A 19,125-nucleotide genomic window follows, 5' to 3' on the forward strand; every position below is an offset into this window, starting at 1 on the left:
CTACTGGAGGAAAGCAACAGACATGTAACTATTCTAAAGCACATCTAAGAAGTGTACTTCTAAAGCAGGCCTACATATTTTTGCTACTTGTGTAAGCAGCATTAGCACAGACAACTGATTTACATGTATGGAAGACTTCTAGCCAGCTTTCTTAATGGGGCTCTATGTTGAATCCCAATGAAGATTCACCATCCATATTTACTCACATACGACCACACCCGTCTTCAGCATGCCACAACATACTTGTTCTCCTGTCTCATAGCCCACTACCTTACATCCAAAGGCCAACAGAAATATCTTGAAGACTGGGGCTGCTACAATCTAGCTACTTGACCAAATAGACAGCAAAACACCAAAAACTTACATCATTTAAAAAAAAAAAAAAAAAACAAAGACACGAATCCCAACATTCACCAGTAAGTTTAATGTAACAGAAATTTTTACTCATTTTTCACAGCACACTTATACTGAAGCAGAACAGATCTTTTGTATGCCATTTCAGCACAGCCTCACACATCACAACACCCCTCATCACAGCAGCGCTTAGCCTACCGCTTCAAAGAATTCACGCCACGAATGAGCAGCTAACGAAAGAAGACAGAAGTCTCAGAAGTCCTCAGAAGTCAGAAGTCAAAGCAGTACTCTTCAGCTGGCAGAACCAGCTCCACTCGAGCCTTACCCGAGCCACTGCCACCATCCCCACAGTCACGAGACCCTCAGCGCGCTGCCCGCACCCCTCAGAAGCCTCCAGAAGCCGCCCGCGGCCCCCCAGTGCGCGTGCGCCGCCCTCAGGTGGCTCCGGGGGAGGCGGTGGCGCCTGGCTGAGGTACTGCGGCTAGAGGCGGGAAAAGGCCGCGGGTAGGGGGTGGCGCGGGGCCGACCTCGGCTCGCTGAGGGCAGAGGAGTGTCAGTGGGCGTGAACAGGAGAGTCCTGCCTTTCTGTGCCTTCCTGCTACTCCTGCTTCAGGTGGGCTTTCCCAGACCCCGAGTCCGAAGTGCAGTGTATGCCTGAAAGGTCTAAAGGAGGCAGCTGGGGAACAATGGCACCAGACACATCTCTGGTGTTCTACTAATGATAAAAAATACATGCATCCCCACACAGTCAGCTGTTCAAAATGTCCCCTGACATCCAGGCCCTTACAGCAGTGTTACTTAATTCTTATATCAAGCTCTGTGACAAAGTAGCAACATTATTATTATTCCTCTCCTACACTCCCGTTTCCATTCAGGCTTAATGTTTTTTTCGGCCCTGATTTAGCTTTATGCAAGGTGCCAACTCAAGCGGATGAAACGTCAAGCTGGAAAGTAAAGCCCACCCCTTGGGCAGCAGCCCATACTTGGAGGGGCTCATTATTTTGAAACTACAGCTTTAATGATCAATATTTTAAAGTTAATAATACAAGATATTTACAGTATGTGCATTCTAAAACATAAATGCTTCTATTTGATGATTAGCTTCATTTTCTAGGTAAAGAGCATCTTTTAGTTGCCTTTTTTTTATAAATCCTTCAAGCTCTTTTTCGGCCTTTAAGCTCCCCCTGCTGGACCATTCTGCTTTTATTAGTGACAAAAAAAAAGTGACAGCAGCCTATCTGAAGATGGAGAGGCAGAGTATTGACCTAGAAAATAGATTTAATATTGAAGTAACTGCTTCTGACACACAGCAGAACTTGAATTTATATAGGGCTAGTATAGGAATAAATATTGGAACATGCTGGTTTGTATAACACTTATTTAAGAATCCAACCTATATTTAAGTTGCTGAATCATTTATTTCCACAAAATATTTTCTTAGTAGCCACCTTCTGCTGCAAAACAAAGCAAAACAAAAACAACAAAAACCTGTTAGAACCACAAGGTACAGACCAATAAATAATGATCAAGATAGCTCTCCAGCAACTATGATCCTAGGCATGCTTCTCCCTCTTATATTCACAGTACCTACAGTGGCCAGTGTTAATGTCCAAAAGCTAAAAAATCATATAAGATAGTATACAGGATACTTTATTTGCTTCTTCCACTTTCCGTTTTTCTAATTTTCTTGTCTTCATGTTCAGAAGAATCAGCCAGAGTATTGTGAAGGAGATATTAAGCATAATACACTACTTCATAGAACCCATACACAGCAGATGTATAGAAGTTTCAGCAAGGGTCTGCAACCAAGAACCATCTGAGCACGTTCAGAAAGAAGAGAATAAATAGGTACATATTTTTCTAACAGAAATGAATGCTACAAACCAATTCAACTTAGTGAAAATATTACAGATGATTTTATTTGAATTAAATTACACAACAAAAGTTGGAACATAGCTTTCAGAACAGCTTTATTGGATAATTTTAAGTCATAATTCCTTCTTATTCTTCCAGATAAAGAAGATACCACATCACAGCTCCATATATTCCACTTATTGCACCAGCCACAAAATAAAAAGACCAAAAAAAAAAAGTAGCAGTCCTTCCTCTTAAGTCTTTAAATATCACAGATACGTTAGGTAAAAAATTTAAGAAGCAAAATGTGGAATACTGAATTGTGGAATTAGGCGTTTCCAAGGCAGTATTTATTTTTCTGAAGTTGGTGGCATCTTCTTGGAGCTGAACAATTTTTTCTTTTTAAATTCCTATCAACTTGAAGGTAATAAAAATGTCATGAATAAAAATATCACAACTACCTTTGAAACTGTGAAGTTTAATAAATTACCATTAATAGAAACAATTTAGCTTTATTAAATATAAATATTCCTTGTAATAAGTGAATGTTAGCTGACATCTATATATACACATACACATTGGTTTTCAATTAAAATAAGGTAGACTGGAATATGTTAACAGAAACTGAATGAATTTCATTCATTTCTAGACACAGATTACAGTTGCCAAACAGGTAACTTTAGGAAGCATGGTAAAAGAATTTTTGAACTCAAAACATACTTGTTCTAAACATAAGATGTACTTTAATTTTCAGTGAGAAAAAGACCTGTGTGACCCAACAGAATGGCATTACAGCATATTCCATTATTACTATGTAAGTAGAATAAGATGCTAATTGTTCGGTATAATCACTGTCAAATCACTTTAAAGTTTATTCAGTTAATTAAGTTGATAGTTGTGTTAATTTTTCTGTAGCTTCTTTACACCATACCTGACACAACTTTGAAGTTTCAAAGACTCAAAGATTGAAGTACACATAAATCTCAAACCCACAACCATATGAAATGCTGTGGCAGGGCAATGGTATATTTAAGTCTCTTGTCCTAACTACTTGGCAACTGTTAATAAGGATGAGAAACACAGTGAATATGTATGTAGTTAAATATATTCTATCTTAAAACCAAAAATGTTATAATCTACTATTGTAGTCTGAACAATCGGTGTTTATCATCAACGGATTCATATGTTTATATTTTGCTTGAATGTTAACATAGAGAGCAAGACTGTTTATGTTTTTTATTACTATCCTGTGAAACGTACTACCCTCTTTCATGAGATCTTCAACCGTCTTATCTGTTGACATGACTGTGTTCATTTCCCCTGTATAATCTGGATCTTCTGGGTATAACTCATCTCCTGTTAACAAAAACAAAAAAAAAGATAAAACCAGCTTTTATATATACAATGCCTACCTTATTTTTCAGCCTTTGATTGAGTGACACTATCAGTTTTTAAAATATTTATTAAGACATGAAACTCAGTGGGAATAGATTTTGACAATATGAAAGTAAATTGCCTCTAAACATTTTAGTATTTAAAGATACAGCCACAAATTTCTAAAGTGTCTGTCAAACACACAGGGCACACATTCAGTGCTCTTGCTAATACTAAAATGATGTCTTGTCAGGAGGGAATTTATATATATATAAGATTGTATAATAGATGGAGAACAAGACAAAGATTTTTCTGAATGTACAAAGGCAGGCTACAGAAGGTGAAATGCCAGAATTTATTCATAAATCAACATATTAATATCAACCATATGAAACAAAGAAATTATGAGCAAGAACAGAAAAAACTGTGCTGCCCAGGTGGTCCAGTAGCTTGTCTCTGATGGTAGCTGTTACCAACTGTATCAGAGGAAGAAAAAAATGTAGGACAAGAATGCAGTAACTTGACTTCTAATAGAGTTTTTCCTTACCTTTACAGACTAGTTTGTCACGTGGCTTGAGTATGTATCAATTCCAAAGTTTTTATGTACTTAAAAGAACTCTTATTTGTTTTCTTACCTGGTAATAGCTGAATTAAGCCATCTGAAGCAGTTAACATTATAGGCATCCAACATTCACATCCCTCTAGAGCTCGATCAGAGCTGAACTTGTGTAATTCATGAAGTGAAGAGAAGTTGCACAGCCTACACAATTCATAGAACTGAGGGGGAGCAAGTGATATTTCTCGAGATTTAAAGAGTTCAATGGCTTCTGGAGGTGATGACCACTGTAAGAGCAAAGTAAGCATTGAAATATTAGTTCCGTAAGCAGATGGCAATTATCAGCAACTTTAAAAGCTGTTTGCAAGGAAGTCTTTACAGAAAAAGAGCGTGAAACAGTCTAAGTTATCTGAACACAGTAAGAGTCATGCATAAACTATACCAGAACATAACCATGAAGAGATTCAAAAAGTTTTTACAAAACACAATAAAAGCAGTTTGTAAAAGTTTTTCCTATAAGAATAAATAACATTTAATATTAAATACAGGCATGCAAAATTTGGAGACTACAAGTCTGGTTTCAGGGACTTGACTAAAAGTCTACTGAAATCAGCAGAAAACCCTAAGCTCAATGTGAATTCAATCAACAAAGTTTGCTATGGCTTCTTCAAGGACTAATTAAAATTACCAGTACTTCCAGTGCACATTGTTTTTAGAGCACGGATACTCAGCTGTTCCTGCTTAATAAACATGGGGTTTATAAACTATTAATCTTCATTTCATTTCATGTGATGACTCTGATAATTTAAATATGTGCAAAAACAGTTGCAGTACATTTCTGCCATTATTAACAAAAAATTATACCATGAACTCTCTCAAAGATAAGATCTCAGGTGCTTTCAAATTTATATAGCAAGATCTGATAGAAACATAAACATAGAAACATTAGTAATACCAAAAACATTAGGTAAAGCTTTATGGAAGTTTCAGGTTTTTCTTTTAACTTACCTTCATACTTTTTAGATTTTTTTAAAAATGTGAATACCCAAATGTACCTGACTCTGAGCTGTCTTTTACTTCATGAGCAGTCTTTACTCTTTTACTCCGTTAAAAAAATAAAAAAGTCAGAAGTAATATAGCTCCGAAACCAGTTTTAATAATACAGCTTATCTTAACAAGTTTGTATGTTAGTTAGTTATAGTATTCCAACTAACTCTACAAAAGACAAAATTAGGAGCTTTTGTAGCCCTGAAACACAGCACATACCACTCGGATCTCTCTAGGCCTACTGAGTGTTAACTGTATGGTGTCAGCACTCTGTTGGTATTGCACAAATGACTGCGTAGGAAGTGATTTAGATGTCATCTGTTTTCAAAAAATCTGTAATTCAAGGTGTAAATGTTCTGATATGAAACACTTTAAAAAACAAACAAACAAGACAGTTTGATGTAAAGGAAATTCATGTGAAATGGCCCTCAAGAAATTAATCCTCGTCTGTCAGCATTTTTGATTAAAGGGGGCAACCGAAGTTACTAATGGAAGTAGGATTGCAAGCGGTAAAGGACTGTCAGAAGAGGGAAACACTTATTTTCCTCACGCCTTAAGGGATCCCTGTCAGGAGGGGGAGGGAAGGGTGGGAGCTAGTCCTTTTCACCATCTGATCACCTCTTCACCTGCCCTGCCTGTACTGCAAGCGAGCACAGCGGCTGGCCTGCGCCCCAAGGGTACCCCTGCCGCCGCAGCGACCCGGGAAGGTGGCACAGCGCTCTCACCAGGCAGGCAGTCACCTCCCGCTCGTCCTCGGAGGCGTGGGGTGGCCGCTCGCCCAGGCAGCACAGGTAGAAGGCCGTGTCGTAGCGGCGGCCGCCGGGGCCGGCCCTGCCGACCGGGGTGAGCCAGTTGCTCCACTCGTGCAGAGCCCAGATGTTGGGCACGCAGCCCAGGTGCCGGCAGAGCTGCAGGAAGCAGCCCGCATCCTCCCGCACCCGGCGCCGCCACTCGCCCAGCTCGGCGGCCGACAGCAGGCTCTCCGCGGGCAGCGGCCCGGCCCCGCCGCTCTCCCCCGGCCCGCTCCCGGGTGCCAGCAGCAGGATCCCCGCCTCTTCGAAAGTTTCCCGGATGGCGCAGATACGGAAGGCGACTTCCCCGGGCAGCGGCGAGCCCAGCTGCCGCCGGTCCGTGGCGAAGATCGGCGCCCGGCCGCTGCCCGCAGGCGGCGGCTTCACGGAGCCCAGCCCGCAGAGCGGCGAGGCGGGCAGCAGCCCCAGCCAGGCCGCCGAGAAGTCCGCCGCCTCCACCAGGCCGCCCGGGAAGACGTGTGCGCCGGGCGCGAAGCCGCTGCGGAAGCTCCGCTGCAGCAGCAGCACCTCGTAGTCGCAGGGACCGAGCGCGGAGCGCCCCGGCCGCGCACCCATGCCCGCCGCCAGCAGCAGCGTAGCCGCCTCCCGCCAGTGCCGCAGCCGCGGGTTCATCGCGGGGCCGGCGGCGAGTGGGAGGCGGCGGCGGCGGCTCGGGCGCTGAGGCGCCGCCTGGGCGCCTGGAGGAGCCGCTGCAAAGCGCGGCGAGAGGACGGGGACGGGCTGAGGGCAGGGCGGGCGGCAGCAGCAACGCCCCGGGTCCTAACCCGCGGGGTCGTGTCACAGGGCACAAGCTGAGGGTTCGCCGGGCGGTGGCACAGGGCACAGGCTGAGGGTAACGTGGACGAGCTTCAGGTATGCGGCTGACGGCGGCCGCTGGCAATTTATTTGGGAAAGTAGGGGTTGGGGCACTTTGCAGTTCACAGTTATTCCACTATTCCACTTCGTAGCACCGAGTGTGACAAGAAACTGTTGACTCTGCTGATTTAGTATAATCAGCTGATTATACTAAAACTGAGGCAGAACACCATCTGTGATACAGCCAGACAACATTCAAGTTCGACGTCTGTCTCCCCTTTCATTCCTCATAAACGTACATGCAAAAACCATTTTGTAATTGTGGCCTCTTTTTTCATGCTTAAGCAGTGTTGCTCATTGGTGATTACAACCTTAAACAATGGAAGTGTGAGGTCCACTGCTGCTCCTATTTCCTATTGTAAGGCATTTTGAACCCAAAATCATGGAGTCTGCCTTTCATTTGCTTGTATTCTGTACTTGTAGTCTATTTTATTGAGTTAAATATGCATCTTGTTAGGAATGTGCTTTGTCTAAAAGCTGCTTTAATGGTGAAATATTAATAAACTACTGAGGTTTTCCAAGATTTAATGTCCGATGAGCTTGACTGCTGATCAAAAAGATTTAAGGTCCATTATGTCAGGTAATTACCACATAAAGGCATTTTAAGTAGAAAATAGTTGTGTAACAATAACAAACAGCATCACTTTAAAATCAGCTGTAATACCTGCACATACACAAATCTGTCTTGCTATGGCAAAAATGTGATGTATAATACTTCTGGAAGGGTATTTCACAACATCTAGGAAAATCTGATACTAGAGAATAGTGATTATGTTGTTTAGTTTCTATACAGGATATATATTTTATTATTATTATTGTTTTTTAAGCCCAGAGAAGTCTAAAGTCTCGCCAGTGCTCATACATGTATGTCAAGCAGCAATATCCTGGACAATTCCTCCAGCTTCACTGCTATACAGCAAAAAATTTGACAGATCAACTTTCATAGGCATTCTTGTATGGAGGGGTAAATGTAGTTTGTGGATGGCATATACACTGCTGTTTGCACCCTCAAACATATAAAATACAAGGATTGCAGCAGAAAAATAGTTGTGTGGTTATAGCATTATTTATGTCTGTCGTCAGCATCTGGAGCAGTCCTCTGGGACCACACAGCCAAGTGCAAGTGTGGCTTAAGACAAATGGATTATTCTCCACTCCAGTTACTGCATTTTTCCAGACAGTCCTGGGGTGTGTAAGGTACCTCTTCCCCCTAAGCAGGGTGACATCCCTTGCCTAAGGGTAAGCATATTCACACTATTGATGGCAATTTTTAATCTTCCTTTCAGTACTGTCTTAGAAGAAGTAGCTCAGTGTTCTTTCATGACAAAGATGAAACCATCTCAAGCAAAGTTCCAGAAGTATATGAGCATATGAGTCTTTAATTGACACAGTTATCAGGACTGGGGGTGGCAGGAGGTTCTGAGGATGAACCAACTGACACTCAGAAACTCCTTGAACAAAAGCCTATGGTGCAAAGGGATGTTTTGTCCCCTTTCTACTAAGAAAGGCAAAACTGAAGTGCTGTGAATGTGCATCCATCTCCTCTCTCAGAGCTATATTTAACTTGCTGGAGAAAGCTCAAAGGAGTATGGAAAAAGTCCTAAAGCCAAACTAGATTTAAGGTTATCTATAAGGCATGTTTCTTTTCATCTCCAACTTGGATGACTTCTTTCTTCAACATATTCTGCTGAAATGCTGAGCTCATCTCAACTGTACTTAGAAAAATACTCTGTTATCAGGAATGCCAGTCCTAACATGAGGATACTAGTTTATGCCACTGCTGGAGTAAAACCATTCCAGCACAGGGGCATTCTGTGTTCAGCTGGGCTTTCCTGCATTATGGGTAGTATGTAGGCAGGGAATACAGGAGACTTTTAGATTGTTTAAGCTCATGTAACAGATTGAATAGGTGGACTCACAAAATAATATAAAAAAATAAAGAATTTGTTGTACGCTTTTCCAAGTATTGTCCAAAACATGAATAAATATCCAATATAGAAGATGCAGGCTTGTAGTTATAGCACCATTATAAGGTTTATAGCTACCTTCAGACAAAAAAAATACCAACAAAGCAAAACAGATCAGAAAACTAGGGTAAAGATAGTATTAACAATTGCAAATGTTTTACTTCCTACAGATGCTTAATGGATTACATTTCTCGTGAAACTGAAATTATGGTTCTAATTCTGCAGCCTTTAATTACATGAGTAGTCTTTGCACATGTAATTTCAGATGAGTAGTGATGGCACATATAAGTAATCATTCAGACCACTCCTTCTAAGACCTAGAATTCCAGTGTGTATTTGTTGAGGGATTTTTTGAAACAGCAAAAATCCCATGGCTTGCTGTAGCTGAGCAAACCAAGCTACCAGGGCAACTATGAGAAGTTCCCATGACAGTGTTCCCACATCACCCAATTGAGGAATTCAGAAAAATATTGTTACCAGTAGCTGGCTTCAAGGACAAGGTCTGACATGACTGCTAATCACAAGGGGAGTTGTTTTCTTGCAGGTGGGTTGTTTCTTGTAGTTGTTTGTCTGAGTGCTTTTGACCAATAATCTTGTGTGAGACACTATCCGCCCTGTTAAGTTCACTATAAAAGTTAGGCTATCTGGACAATAAAGTTGAACTATGCTTTATCACTCATATTGAGTCGGCTGCATTTGTTCCTTCAGCCGTGAACCGACAAGTGGCGCCCGAACAAGGACCTGTCAAAGGGCGGCTGAAGCAGAGGGGCACCGGAACGCAGCAACCGGGGGGTCAAGAGCGACCGAACACTACTACAACGGTTGGTGTGTCGTCTCCGAAGACCTGAACTAAACAGTTCGCCATCTGCGTGGGCTACAGGGCAAAGGCTGCAGGCTGATTACAGGGTAAGCCACGCAGGATATTGCCATAGTGCAGGATATTGCCATAGTGCAGGAATAACAGGAAAATGGAGGACGAAGTAGCCCTAGATTTATTACAGCGCTTTTTGGAAAAGCGGGAAGTAATCGCAATGCGACGCAAAATTCGGACAATAAAAGAGAGCATGTTCTGACTCTACTGGTGTCTGTCGTGCTTTCAGCCGTGCTTCCTGCAACATGTATTTATATATAAAGTTACATATCCAGTTAGTGTATTGGATTAAGTTGTGAAAAGAGTATCATGTTTGGTGTGTCAGGTACTCAGTCACTTTATATGGTATAAATAGTTAAATATTTTCTTTTGTCTTTTTTCATTTCCATCTTTCTCACTCTTTCCACCCCCAAGGATTATGCTGTATATATATATATACATATATGGCTTCTTCAAGATTGTACAAAGGAATTGCATTTGAATTCTTAAATAATTATTTTTTCTTAAGACAATTATATGACTGTATGATGTCATGTACTATTCTTATTAAAAGCAAAACAACAACAACAACATGATTTTCAAAGTCATGTTTTAGGCTGTGTAATTCCTTCATGGTGACACATCAATGAGTTTTACTGTACATATTCTTTGAACGTTTGCGTGCAAGAGACAGACTTGCCTGATCATATACTTCATTGAATTTTTTAACATGTCTTGAAAAATTTACCAAAATAAGTTCCAAGGAGGTGAAAGGCACAGCTCATGTATTTATTCTATGATTGTGACTTCCCTTACAGTGCACTTGAATTAGAACTAGGTTTTAGAGGATTTGTTTGTATAATTTGGTGGAGACGTTATTAGTAGTATCTGAGAAACAATGTTATGTAATAATAGTATAAATAAAAGAAAACACACTATTCAATCAAAACCAAACAAACACAAACAAACAAACAAAAAAAACCAAACAGCACTGTAGAGGCTCAGGAAGCACATTGCTACTGCTTAGGAAAACCACAGCAGATTTTCTTATAGAATTACTAGAACAGAACAACACAATTGCTTTTGCTAACTAGCCTCTGCAGTTCACAGAATTTCAGAAATGCCATAATTTTATTTATATTTACCTACATGGCTTCTAGTCACACAGCCTCCAGCATGCAATGTTTGTCCATGGCTGTATATAGGAGATTGCAGAGGAGACTTCACACTGGTTAAATGCTGCATGACTTTTCACCTTCTTAAAGGTTTAATCAGTGATAGATGATTAAGTTGCATTTCCAACTGCATCACAATACTGCAACAGCTAGCTGCCAGAATGGATGGCAGAATCCAGCCTTCTGTGACCACTTTATCCCAATAGTGTGAAACAGAGAGAAAAGGGGCTGTCTTTGGACTGGAACTGATATCAACTTGTATCAAAAGGAGTCAAAATACTGTAATCAAAATATTTTTACTCCTACTCTGTACTGAGTTAATCAGAGAACAGGTAGCCAGTTCCAGTTAGAGATACTACATTTTCTTGGTCTCACTAGATTTAACATTACTTTCTTATAGAGAAGCTATAGCTTAATATTTTGATACAGTTATGTTCTATTTAACAAAAAGCATACTTCGATAACATAAGATGAAGATACTATTTGCATATATCCATCTCTTTTCATTAGCTTGTCCCTCCCTCAACACATATGGATAATTTTATATGAGAAAAACACTCTTTTCTAATCCCACTTTTACTGTATGCTTACCATAGCAAATGCTGCTCACGTGTAGACTACTATTTTGTCCAGAGCCTTTCCTGCATTAAAAGACTTACATAATCGCATTGAGAGAGAGTGCTTAGAGATCTATAATCCATTGGTCTTTCAGAATGACTTTTTACATAATGAAAATCTGTGAAGGGTAAATATGTTTACTAGGAGTTCCATTAGCACTTAATGTATTTCTGGAAACTATACATAAACAACAGAAACCTTATATAAGATGAAAAGGAAAGCCCGTAATCAATCCTTTCAGACTGCAAACAATAAGCATGTATTTCATTTTGAATCCAAAAGCTAATGACATCAACCAGTTTACTCAGTTTTTAAATAACTACATTCACATTAAAAAAATAATGCTTTATGCGAAGAATTTTGAAACTAATTTTATTTTACATTCATAAAGCTGTTAAGTTTAAAGTTACATTCCATTGAAGACTGTCACTTTACTTTTGGTTGTGTTCACTTTGCTAGCAAATTAAAAAACTGTGTGCAATTTTTTTTACATTGAGAGACTGGGAGTCCTGGAATAAAATCACACACTGCTGCATTTAACAGACTCAGTTCAGATAGTTTGATACAACTGTTATCTTTGTTGCTATCAATACCACAGGACCAAATTTCACTTTCCTTCAATTGTGTATATCACTCCTTCAACTGTGTATATCTTCTGTTAAAGCAAATGCAAACTTTGCTGGATGAACGAGGATAGAGTTTGGATCCTAATACAAGAGCCTCTGTTAGTCTAGCCTAGTATGTTCTCTAGTTTTCAGTTTCCAAAGCCAATGTATCCTTACTTTTAATCAACAATACTGAGCAAGCAGTGCCGAAGGCAACATCATGCCTATTATCCTGAATGTTGTTGTAGCTGTTTCTTAAGACAGAGATTTTTTGGCTTTCAAATGTCCAATTTCCCTGCAGTATAAATTAAGATATATTAATATATTCATCTGCAGGTGTGTGAAAAGGGCATGTTTATTTAAAGAAAACTTTAGTGTGAGGACTTTGTGCATTAGTTTGATTCCTTTGGTTGAAATAGGAACTTTTTCTTTAGAAGAATGAATTGAAAAGGTGTGTCAATATTTCAGTTTTTGTTTGGTTTTAATTACTGCTGCAAGCTGACAAATAAGCTACAAGAATGTACTTTATTTTAAGTTAAATGGTGACAGTAACAAGTTTTATTCAAAGTGTAGAAAATACCACCCATGCACAGGCAAAAAACAAAACAAAACAAAACAAAACACAAAGTAATTCATGTCAGCAATAAGATTTTAGTATATAGCAAAGTTAACATATGTATCCTATAAATAAGGACAAAAGAACCGGAGTAAGATTCAAATTAAGCAACCAGCATCTTCTTTTGTAGTGAAAACACAGTATCGTTCTCGTTCACTGTTCAGCACCAGAGTATCTGTATTCTCATCATGCTAAATACAGAGTATTTTGAAGTTTGACTTCACATTGTTCACTTACAAAAACAGCATTTCTAATCTCCTTCCAGTTGCATTCCCGTGGGGAAAAATCTAAGGCTGTGAATCTAGCACATTTCTTTACTTCTTAGTTTAAAAGAAACATAAATATCTTTGAGCAGTAGTGGCTTCATATTATTTGAGCAGTAGTGGCTTCATATTATTTTGATTTTTTGTGCTCTAGTGCCTGAACCCTGTCACATTGAATGTACACTTGTATCAAGTGCATTTTTTTATTATTAGTAAATTAATAGCAGGAATACTATCCACTTAGATGGTGCCAATCCTCTGTTACAATTCTACTTCATCTTTTAATTTCACATAGCTGAAATATGAGATAATACAGATTTTTAGGAACAAATTCATGATGAATAAATCCACAGTCAGCTTTGTCTTAAGATTTGAAAATACAATATTTTTCCAAGGTTCCTTTAAATATTAGTCGTGTGCATACTCAAATGAAGTACAACTTGCATAATTATAGGCTACTTATATGAAGTCTTTGGGTCCTGTATTACTCAAGATCCTCCCCACCCCAAAACACCATGGACTGAAAATTTACAACTTCTGAACTCACTGAGTCTTGCTTTTGAAGATTATATTACCTAGTCTTAAAAACAGCTCTACAAAAATAGCCATTTTTAAACAGTATACCCACTTTAGGATACCAAAATACAAGATAATCAATGCTGTAGATATTACCATTTACTTATCCACCAGAAACTAGACTTGCATTACTTGGATTTTCAGAAATGTTGTTAAATGATCTGATTTCAAAAGGAATATGAACTTTTCAAGAAGTGCAGAATAAAGTCCAGCTTCTGATCCACCTGCATGTAAACTAAGTAACAGGAGAGTGCAAAGAGTGAAAATGTCCATGAATCCTTAGTGACTAGTGGTGGCAGTCAAAATTTGTACATTCTCCTGCAGCTTTTGCTCTATTTTCCATAAACATGTTTACTCAATATTATTGTGAAGGAGATCTTGACATTTAAATCAACGCACAGCTTTTACATCTAGTCTATGTCTAGACAGACTAAAGCAGTAGCACTGATAGAAACAGACTTGCCTGGTAAGAGTGCTGCTGGGGATCTCTAAGAACCTAAGTTAGCTATTTACAAGACACATCCTATGGAATGAATTAAATACGTAAGAAAAAATTGTGGAGTTTTACAAAACCGTGGATTTCCATGAGAAGAAGGTTTAGACTGGATCAATGTGCAAAACTCACATTATCCTTCACAGAAATGATAGTTGTTAGCCTTTAAATCAGGCCTCTATTTCACATTCTTTTTCCTCACCTGCAAGTGACTAGATTCAAATTTGTTACTCGCCTTTTCTCCACAAATCCAGTTCTCTTAAGTTCTAAAAACTTAACTGGTGCAGTTTTTAATATTGGTTAGTTCTCAACTCAAAAAGATCAGCTGTTCGCAAGTGTTGACAACATAACTTTATTTAACAAACCTACAGATTATTGTCTAGTAACATCATCAGACACATCTGATTGTTACTTTTTGATAATGTGCCCATAATAATCAGTGCGGCAGAGTAATTACCTATTAAAGCCCCCACGTCTTCGGGTCCTTTATTTGCCTGTGGAGTTTGGAATTGATAGCGTGTATTTAGATGAACAGAACAAATCTCCTTAGGTTACATAATAAAGGAACACAACACATGGGTCTTTTTTCAAGACAATAATAGAGCTTCTCTGCAAAGTTAGTATCCCCCCAGTTCTACATTTCATCACTGACAATTTTTAGGTAAGCATTGGAAAAGTTTTCTGCTGCTCTTGCATTTATCCCCCAAACCTGTAGTGCATTAAATGGGACCAATTATGGGTCCAGTCCTACAGACTTCCTCTTTCCCACATGATTAATCAGACATGAATGAAATGTGAAACCAAGACTTCTTGTTTTAGCTTTGTCTGTATTTTTGCAAAGAACTCAAAGGTTTTGTGGAAATGTGACTGTACATACAAAGGGAAAAATCCCTGCCCGTCAATGTAAGAGAGAATCTCTTTTGGGATGATTAGAAAGGTCTGCTTTAGCTCTACATCATTTTTGTTTGCCAGACTCCTTTCAAAAATTATTGCATCTGTTGTGGGTGGATTCACTGCTCCTGTCCTCATAGTTAACTGTGATGTTCAGACAGTTTCATTCTACAGAAAGAATCTGAAACAGTGGCAGGAATTAGACTTTCTGCAGGGGAAGATAAAATCATGATAAACATGGAATAGAACCATGAGGCTTGCTGGTATTTTTCTGAACATGCAACTCTCCCTTTTTTCTCTCTGGATGTGGAAAGCCACTAGTCATTAGTGTGCGCTGTGCCAACCCACGTAACTGGGTTCTGTACAATGCAGTCTAAATCTCCCATCAGTATTTTCTGAACATTGCTTGTTTTGTTTTCTCAGTCCTCCTCCTCGCCTCCTCTTTCCCTAATCATTAACTTATCCAGAATAGACACTTACATTCATTTATTGGGGTTTTCATCCTTCCCCTTTTGTCCACTGAAATAATATCTTGCGTATTTGATGAAAAAAATCTCAGTGCATTCTATTCACTTTGTTAGCCTCCAAATTTGTGTTACTCCCAAATACTGTAAACAGTGAGCAGCAGCAAACAGCAGAGCCTATTCGGGAACAAAAAGTACATGCTTCTGAGACTAGTGATCTATTAATAGCAGACAAATCCCTGTTATAGCCAGTAGTGATAATACCCTGATACTTCATAGTTAACTGTTACAAGTCCAGCAAACGAACACGTCCTATTTGCAGGCTGATTTAGATCTGTTTTCTTCAAAAAGCACGCAGAAAGAAACTGTGCATTTTTGGATTTTGAGAGGCAAAAGTTTTGCTTTATTTTTTCAAGTGTTAGGTTTCAATTCTCAGCTCACCCGGGTGACCCGTTTTGAGAAGATGTGAGGCATGAAGTGCTTCACAGGCAGCCATGAGGGCTGCTTGTCAGAGCCTGCACCAGCCTAAGAGAGCTTTACCACGCACACTGCCAGGACAATGGCAATAATGAGGACAGCGGAGAAAATAATCCCAGCTAGAATTTTGCTGATATCACAGAAGGATTTATTTTCCTCCACAGAGATCATGCCAATAGAAGATGCGCCCACGCTGATGGTGGATTTGAGTTCAGCCCCAGGGTCTTGCTTAGCCTCTACTGTCCACTGAGGGACGCTGACCTTCATTTCCATCTCGTACATCATTTCTCCTACCTGATTGATTTCGTTTTCTAGGTCTTTCAAATCCACCACATCTATATTGTGCTCAGCCTCATATTTCATGTTCTGGATGCTCATCGCCCTAGCGGCCACGCCAGAGGTTCCCCCGCTCATGCCCGTTTGTATCAGGTGCTTTTTGGGGACGTTCAGCGGGAACTCGTGGCCCAGCTCCAGGGCCCTCCTCATGTCGATCTCCAGGATCTCTAGGCACGTGGAGAAAATCACCCATAGCCTCTCGAACTCGGCTTTGTCCTCCTTACTCACACTTTTGTCCTTCAGGACCGCGGTCAGCTTGTTCCTGTTGGCCACCGCCAGCTCCTGGGCTTTTTGCCGGGTTTTCTTGAGCTCTTCGCGCAGGTTCTGCGAGTCCGAGGTGCCGCCGATGGTCAGCACCATGTGCCGGTAGCAGGCGGTCACCTTACTGAGCGCATCCAACAACGCCTTGCACTCCTCCTTCACCATGGCTCCGCCGCCCTCACCCGCTGCCGGGACCGGGACCGGGACCGGGCAGCTGCCGGAGCCCGGCACTACCAGGCATGGCGAGGGGCGGCTCCCTCGCGCCCTCCTCCGGATCCCCTTACGGCTCCTCAGGCCCCTCCGGGAGCCGGGGAAGCGGGCAGCATCGCTTCCTGCCCGCTACCGCCGGCGTGCAGTGGGACCAGGCCGCCTCATCCCGCCTCTAAAGGGAAAAGCCAAAGCTCCGGAGGACGACCGGCAGCTGTCCCGTCACATGGCGCCGCGCAGGGAACGCCCGCGGCCTGCTGGGCCCGGCCCTATAAGCCCTCACAGACTCCGCCTCCGCAGGCTCCGACACCGAGGCCGCCCGCCTGCTTCCTCGTTCGCTCCCCGCCGCCCAGCCGTTGGCTTCGTGCGGCGTCGCCGCGCCGAGCCCGGCCCGCCCTGGATCCCGGTAGGGCTCGGCTGAGGCGCGCAGCGGCCGGGGGAGGGGGGCGGCCGGCGGCGGCGCTCCGAGTCTGGGCTGTTGGCGAGGCGGCGCCGCGCTCCGTGCCCGCAGCACCCCCGGCACTGCCGCTCCAGGAGCGGCCTGCGAGTCGCCCTGCGGCCGGGGGGCGCGGCGGCGGCCGCCGCGGCCTGCTCCAGGGCCGGAGTCTCCTCCCTCAGGAGGGAAAGGCGGTGGCGGAACGCTGTACCCGTGCCCCAGGGCCCCAGTGGGTGACCACGGTTATCCCGCCGTCCCCAGGCTCACGGGGCGCTGCTGAAGTGGGGTTAACGCCAGTGCGGGCAGTGGTTGTGTGCTATGTGCGCTCCCCGCTTCCTGCCTTGCTTCGTGGTGTGTGCTTTGGGTATGCACGAGTGTCGCAGGTGCTTGAGGAAAAGAGTTTGCGTTGTTCTCGCCTCTTCTGTTTTTTTTTTTTTTTTTTTTTTTTTCTTTTTTTTTTTTGTTTTTGTTTTTTTTGAGAAGGCCGATAAGAAATGTGAGTATGCAGTGCAGAATGGCTGTGGATAGCTGGAGTCAAATAACCATATGTCAGAAGGGGTAGAAAACACTGAAGTTTCTTACCAGTGAAAATGATATTTCACAGACTGCCCTTGCACATATGTTGAAATTGTTACTGCAAAGAGCAGTGAGCTCTTGTGTGTTTATCGTACATCTGAGCCTTCTAGAACAACAAATAAAACCGATGTTGAGCACTGCAGAGCAGATGAAATTATGTTGTCTTTATTATCTGTGATGTGCTTTTGCCAAAGCAGACTTCTGGAGAACTTTCTTGTCATAACGTGTGCTACTACATGTGCCTTGGTGTTTGTGGCTAACAGAATGGTTTTCTGATGTGATAGTAACTTAAAAGATGTGAGAACTTATTTCCATAAGAAGGGGGAATGTGACCCACTCCCATGTCATGCTGGTGTTGTGCATGCTGTAGGCAAGATACTTAGCTGTGAGGAGCAGGCTCCAGGCAAACCAGCTTTAAGGTGCTGAGCCTGGTTTGGAGAGTCTGTCTAGACTACGCTCTCTTCTGGATCTCAGTAGTTCTGGAAATCAGTTACTTGCTCCATTAACTTTTTGTTCTGCATTACTTTTGGACTTAGTTACAAGTCAGGTAGCTTCTGCTGCAGGTTTACCACTTGTGGAAGAAGTTACCTTTTAACTTCCATGGTAGGCTGCCAAGTTACTACAGAGTGTGCTGAGCAGCTCTCTGCCAATTTGTGTGTTGATAGTCAAGAAGTGATGAGCCAATAATGTCCGGCTCCTTGCTGGAATGAAGAAATACAAAATAATTTTGACCTTGTAAGTGAGGTCTTGTAATGGCTTAATTATTGTCAGGTGGAAGAAGGATTAGCTCTGATTTTGAATCTGGAGTCCTGTGTGACTTGCGTTAAATTTAATCCCAACCAAAGAATGCATTTGTGTGTGGGCGTGGTAGCCATGTTCAAAGTCTGCTACACTTCACTGAAGCTGCTATTCATTGTAGCACACAAGGATCTTGGAGCTCAGTTTCTCTGAAAGTATCTGAGAAGGAAAGGGGATATTATTTCAGCCACTTGTGACTACTTAGAATTGCTGGTACCTTTGGGCTTTAATCTGTGTCAGATAATACTCCTAAAGATGTATTGAAGCATTAGGTGGGAAGAAAGAGGCTGTTCTTGAGATTAGTTCTAAATTAAGTCCAGCTGTATGCATTTATCCAGTTCAGGTAGATTGTGGAAACTCCTAAAACTCAAGTTGTAGTTTGTCAGGCATGATGTTAAGAAAATCTAGATCTTGCTACTACTTTGATACAATGTGCTGACTAGCTAAAGTGTTGTCCTGGAAAAACTATTAGGAGCAGCATAATGAGTAGGAACAGAAATGTATTTGCTGGCTCTATGGAAAGGCTTCCTTGCAGCAGACAATGATGACCATATTCTTCCTACTCCAGTGCTCTTAAATATTTGCAAAGTCTTCAGTGGTGCATCTTGAACACTACTACTTCTTTAATCCTATATCGTCACTGTAATAGGCTGAAGCAGTATTT

The 19,125-nt window shown here is 41.5% G+C and overlaps 3 protein-coding genes across 12 annotated transcripts in view; 1 reads left to right on the top strand and 2 right to left on the bottom strand.

The window, feature by feature from the left end:
• Positions 1-2,247: 2,247 nt before the first annotated feature.
• Positions 2,248-6,609, bottom strand: NUDT19 (nudix hydrolase 19). The gene is made up of 3 exons (XM_032195874.1): positions 5,911-6,609; positions 4,218-4,425; positions 2,248-3,564 (listed from the first exon to the last, which is right to left on the bottom strand). Exons 1-3 carry the CDS (start codon positions 6,607-6,609, stop codon positions 3,338-3,340), a joined length of 1,134 nt encoding a protein of 377 aa, XP_032051765.1. The 3' UTR covers positions 2,248-3,337.
• Positions 6,610-11,817: 5,208 nt separating this feature from the next.
• On the bottom strand, positions 11,818-16,910 carry RGS9BP (regulator of G protein signaling 9 binding protein). The gene has a single exon (XM_032195491.1). The coding sequence runs from the start codon at positions 16,607-16,609 to the stop codon at positions 15,896-15,898; it is 714 nt and encodes a 237-aa protein (XP_032051382.1). The 5' UTR covers positions 16,610-16,910; the 3' UTR covers positions 11,818-15,895.
• Positions 16,859-19,125, top strand: part of ANKRD27 (ankyrin repeat domain 27) — a 59,417-nt gene continuing 57,150 nt past the window's right edge. For 9 of the 10 annotated variants that reach the window (XR_004253806.1, XR_004253805.1, XR_004253807.1 and 6 more), the window contains exon 1: positions 17,000-17,057. The gene's annotated coding sequence lies outside the window, so the exon portion shown is untranslated. Of the gene's footprint in view, positions 17,058-19,125 lie in introns of all 10 variants that reach the window. The other variant, XM_032195490.1, reaches the window with a different exon arrangement.

Source organism: Aythya fuligula, chromosome 12 (genome assembly GCF_009819795.1).
Source record: "Aythya fuligula isolate bAytFul2 chromosome 12, bAytFul2.pri, whole genome shotgun sequence".
Taxonomy (NCBI): domain Eukaryota; kingdom Metazoa; phylum Chordata; class Aves; order Anseriformes; family Anatidae; genus Aythya; species Aythya fuligula.

Coding starts and splice junctions, on each gene's coding strand:
- NUDT19 (XM_032195874.1), bottom strand. CDS start 6,609: ATGAACCCGCGGCTGCGGCACTGGCGGGAGGCGGCTACGCTGCTGCTG. Junction 4,426..5,910: donor GGGAGGTGACTGCCTGCCTG/GTGAGAGCGCTG, acceptor TTGCTCTTACAG/TGGTCATCACCTCCAGAAGC. Junction 3,565..4,217: donor CTTAATTCAGCTATTACCAG/GTAAGAAAACAA, acceptor TTTTGTTAACAG/GAGATGAGTTATACCCAGAA.
- RGS9BP (XM_032195491.1), bottom strand. CDS start 16,609: ATGGTGAAGGAGGAGTGCAAGGCGTTGTTGGATGCGCTCAGTAAGGTG.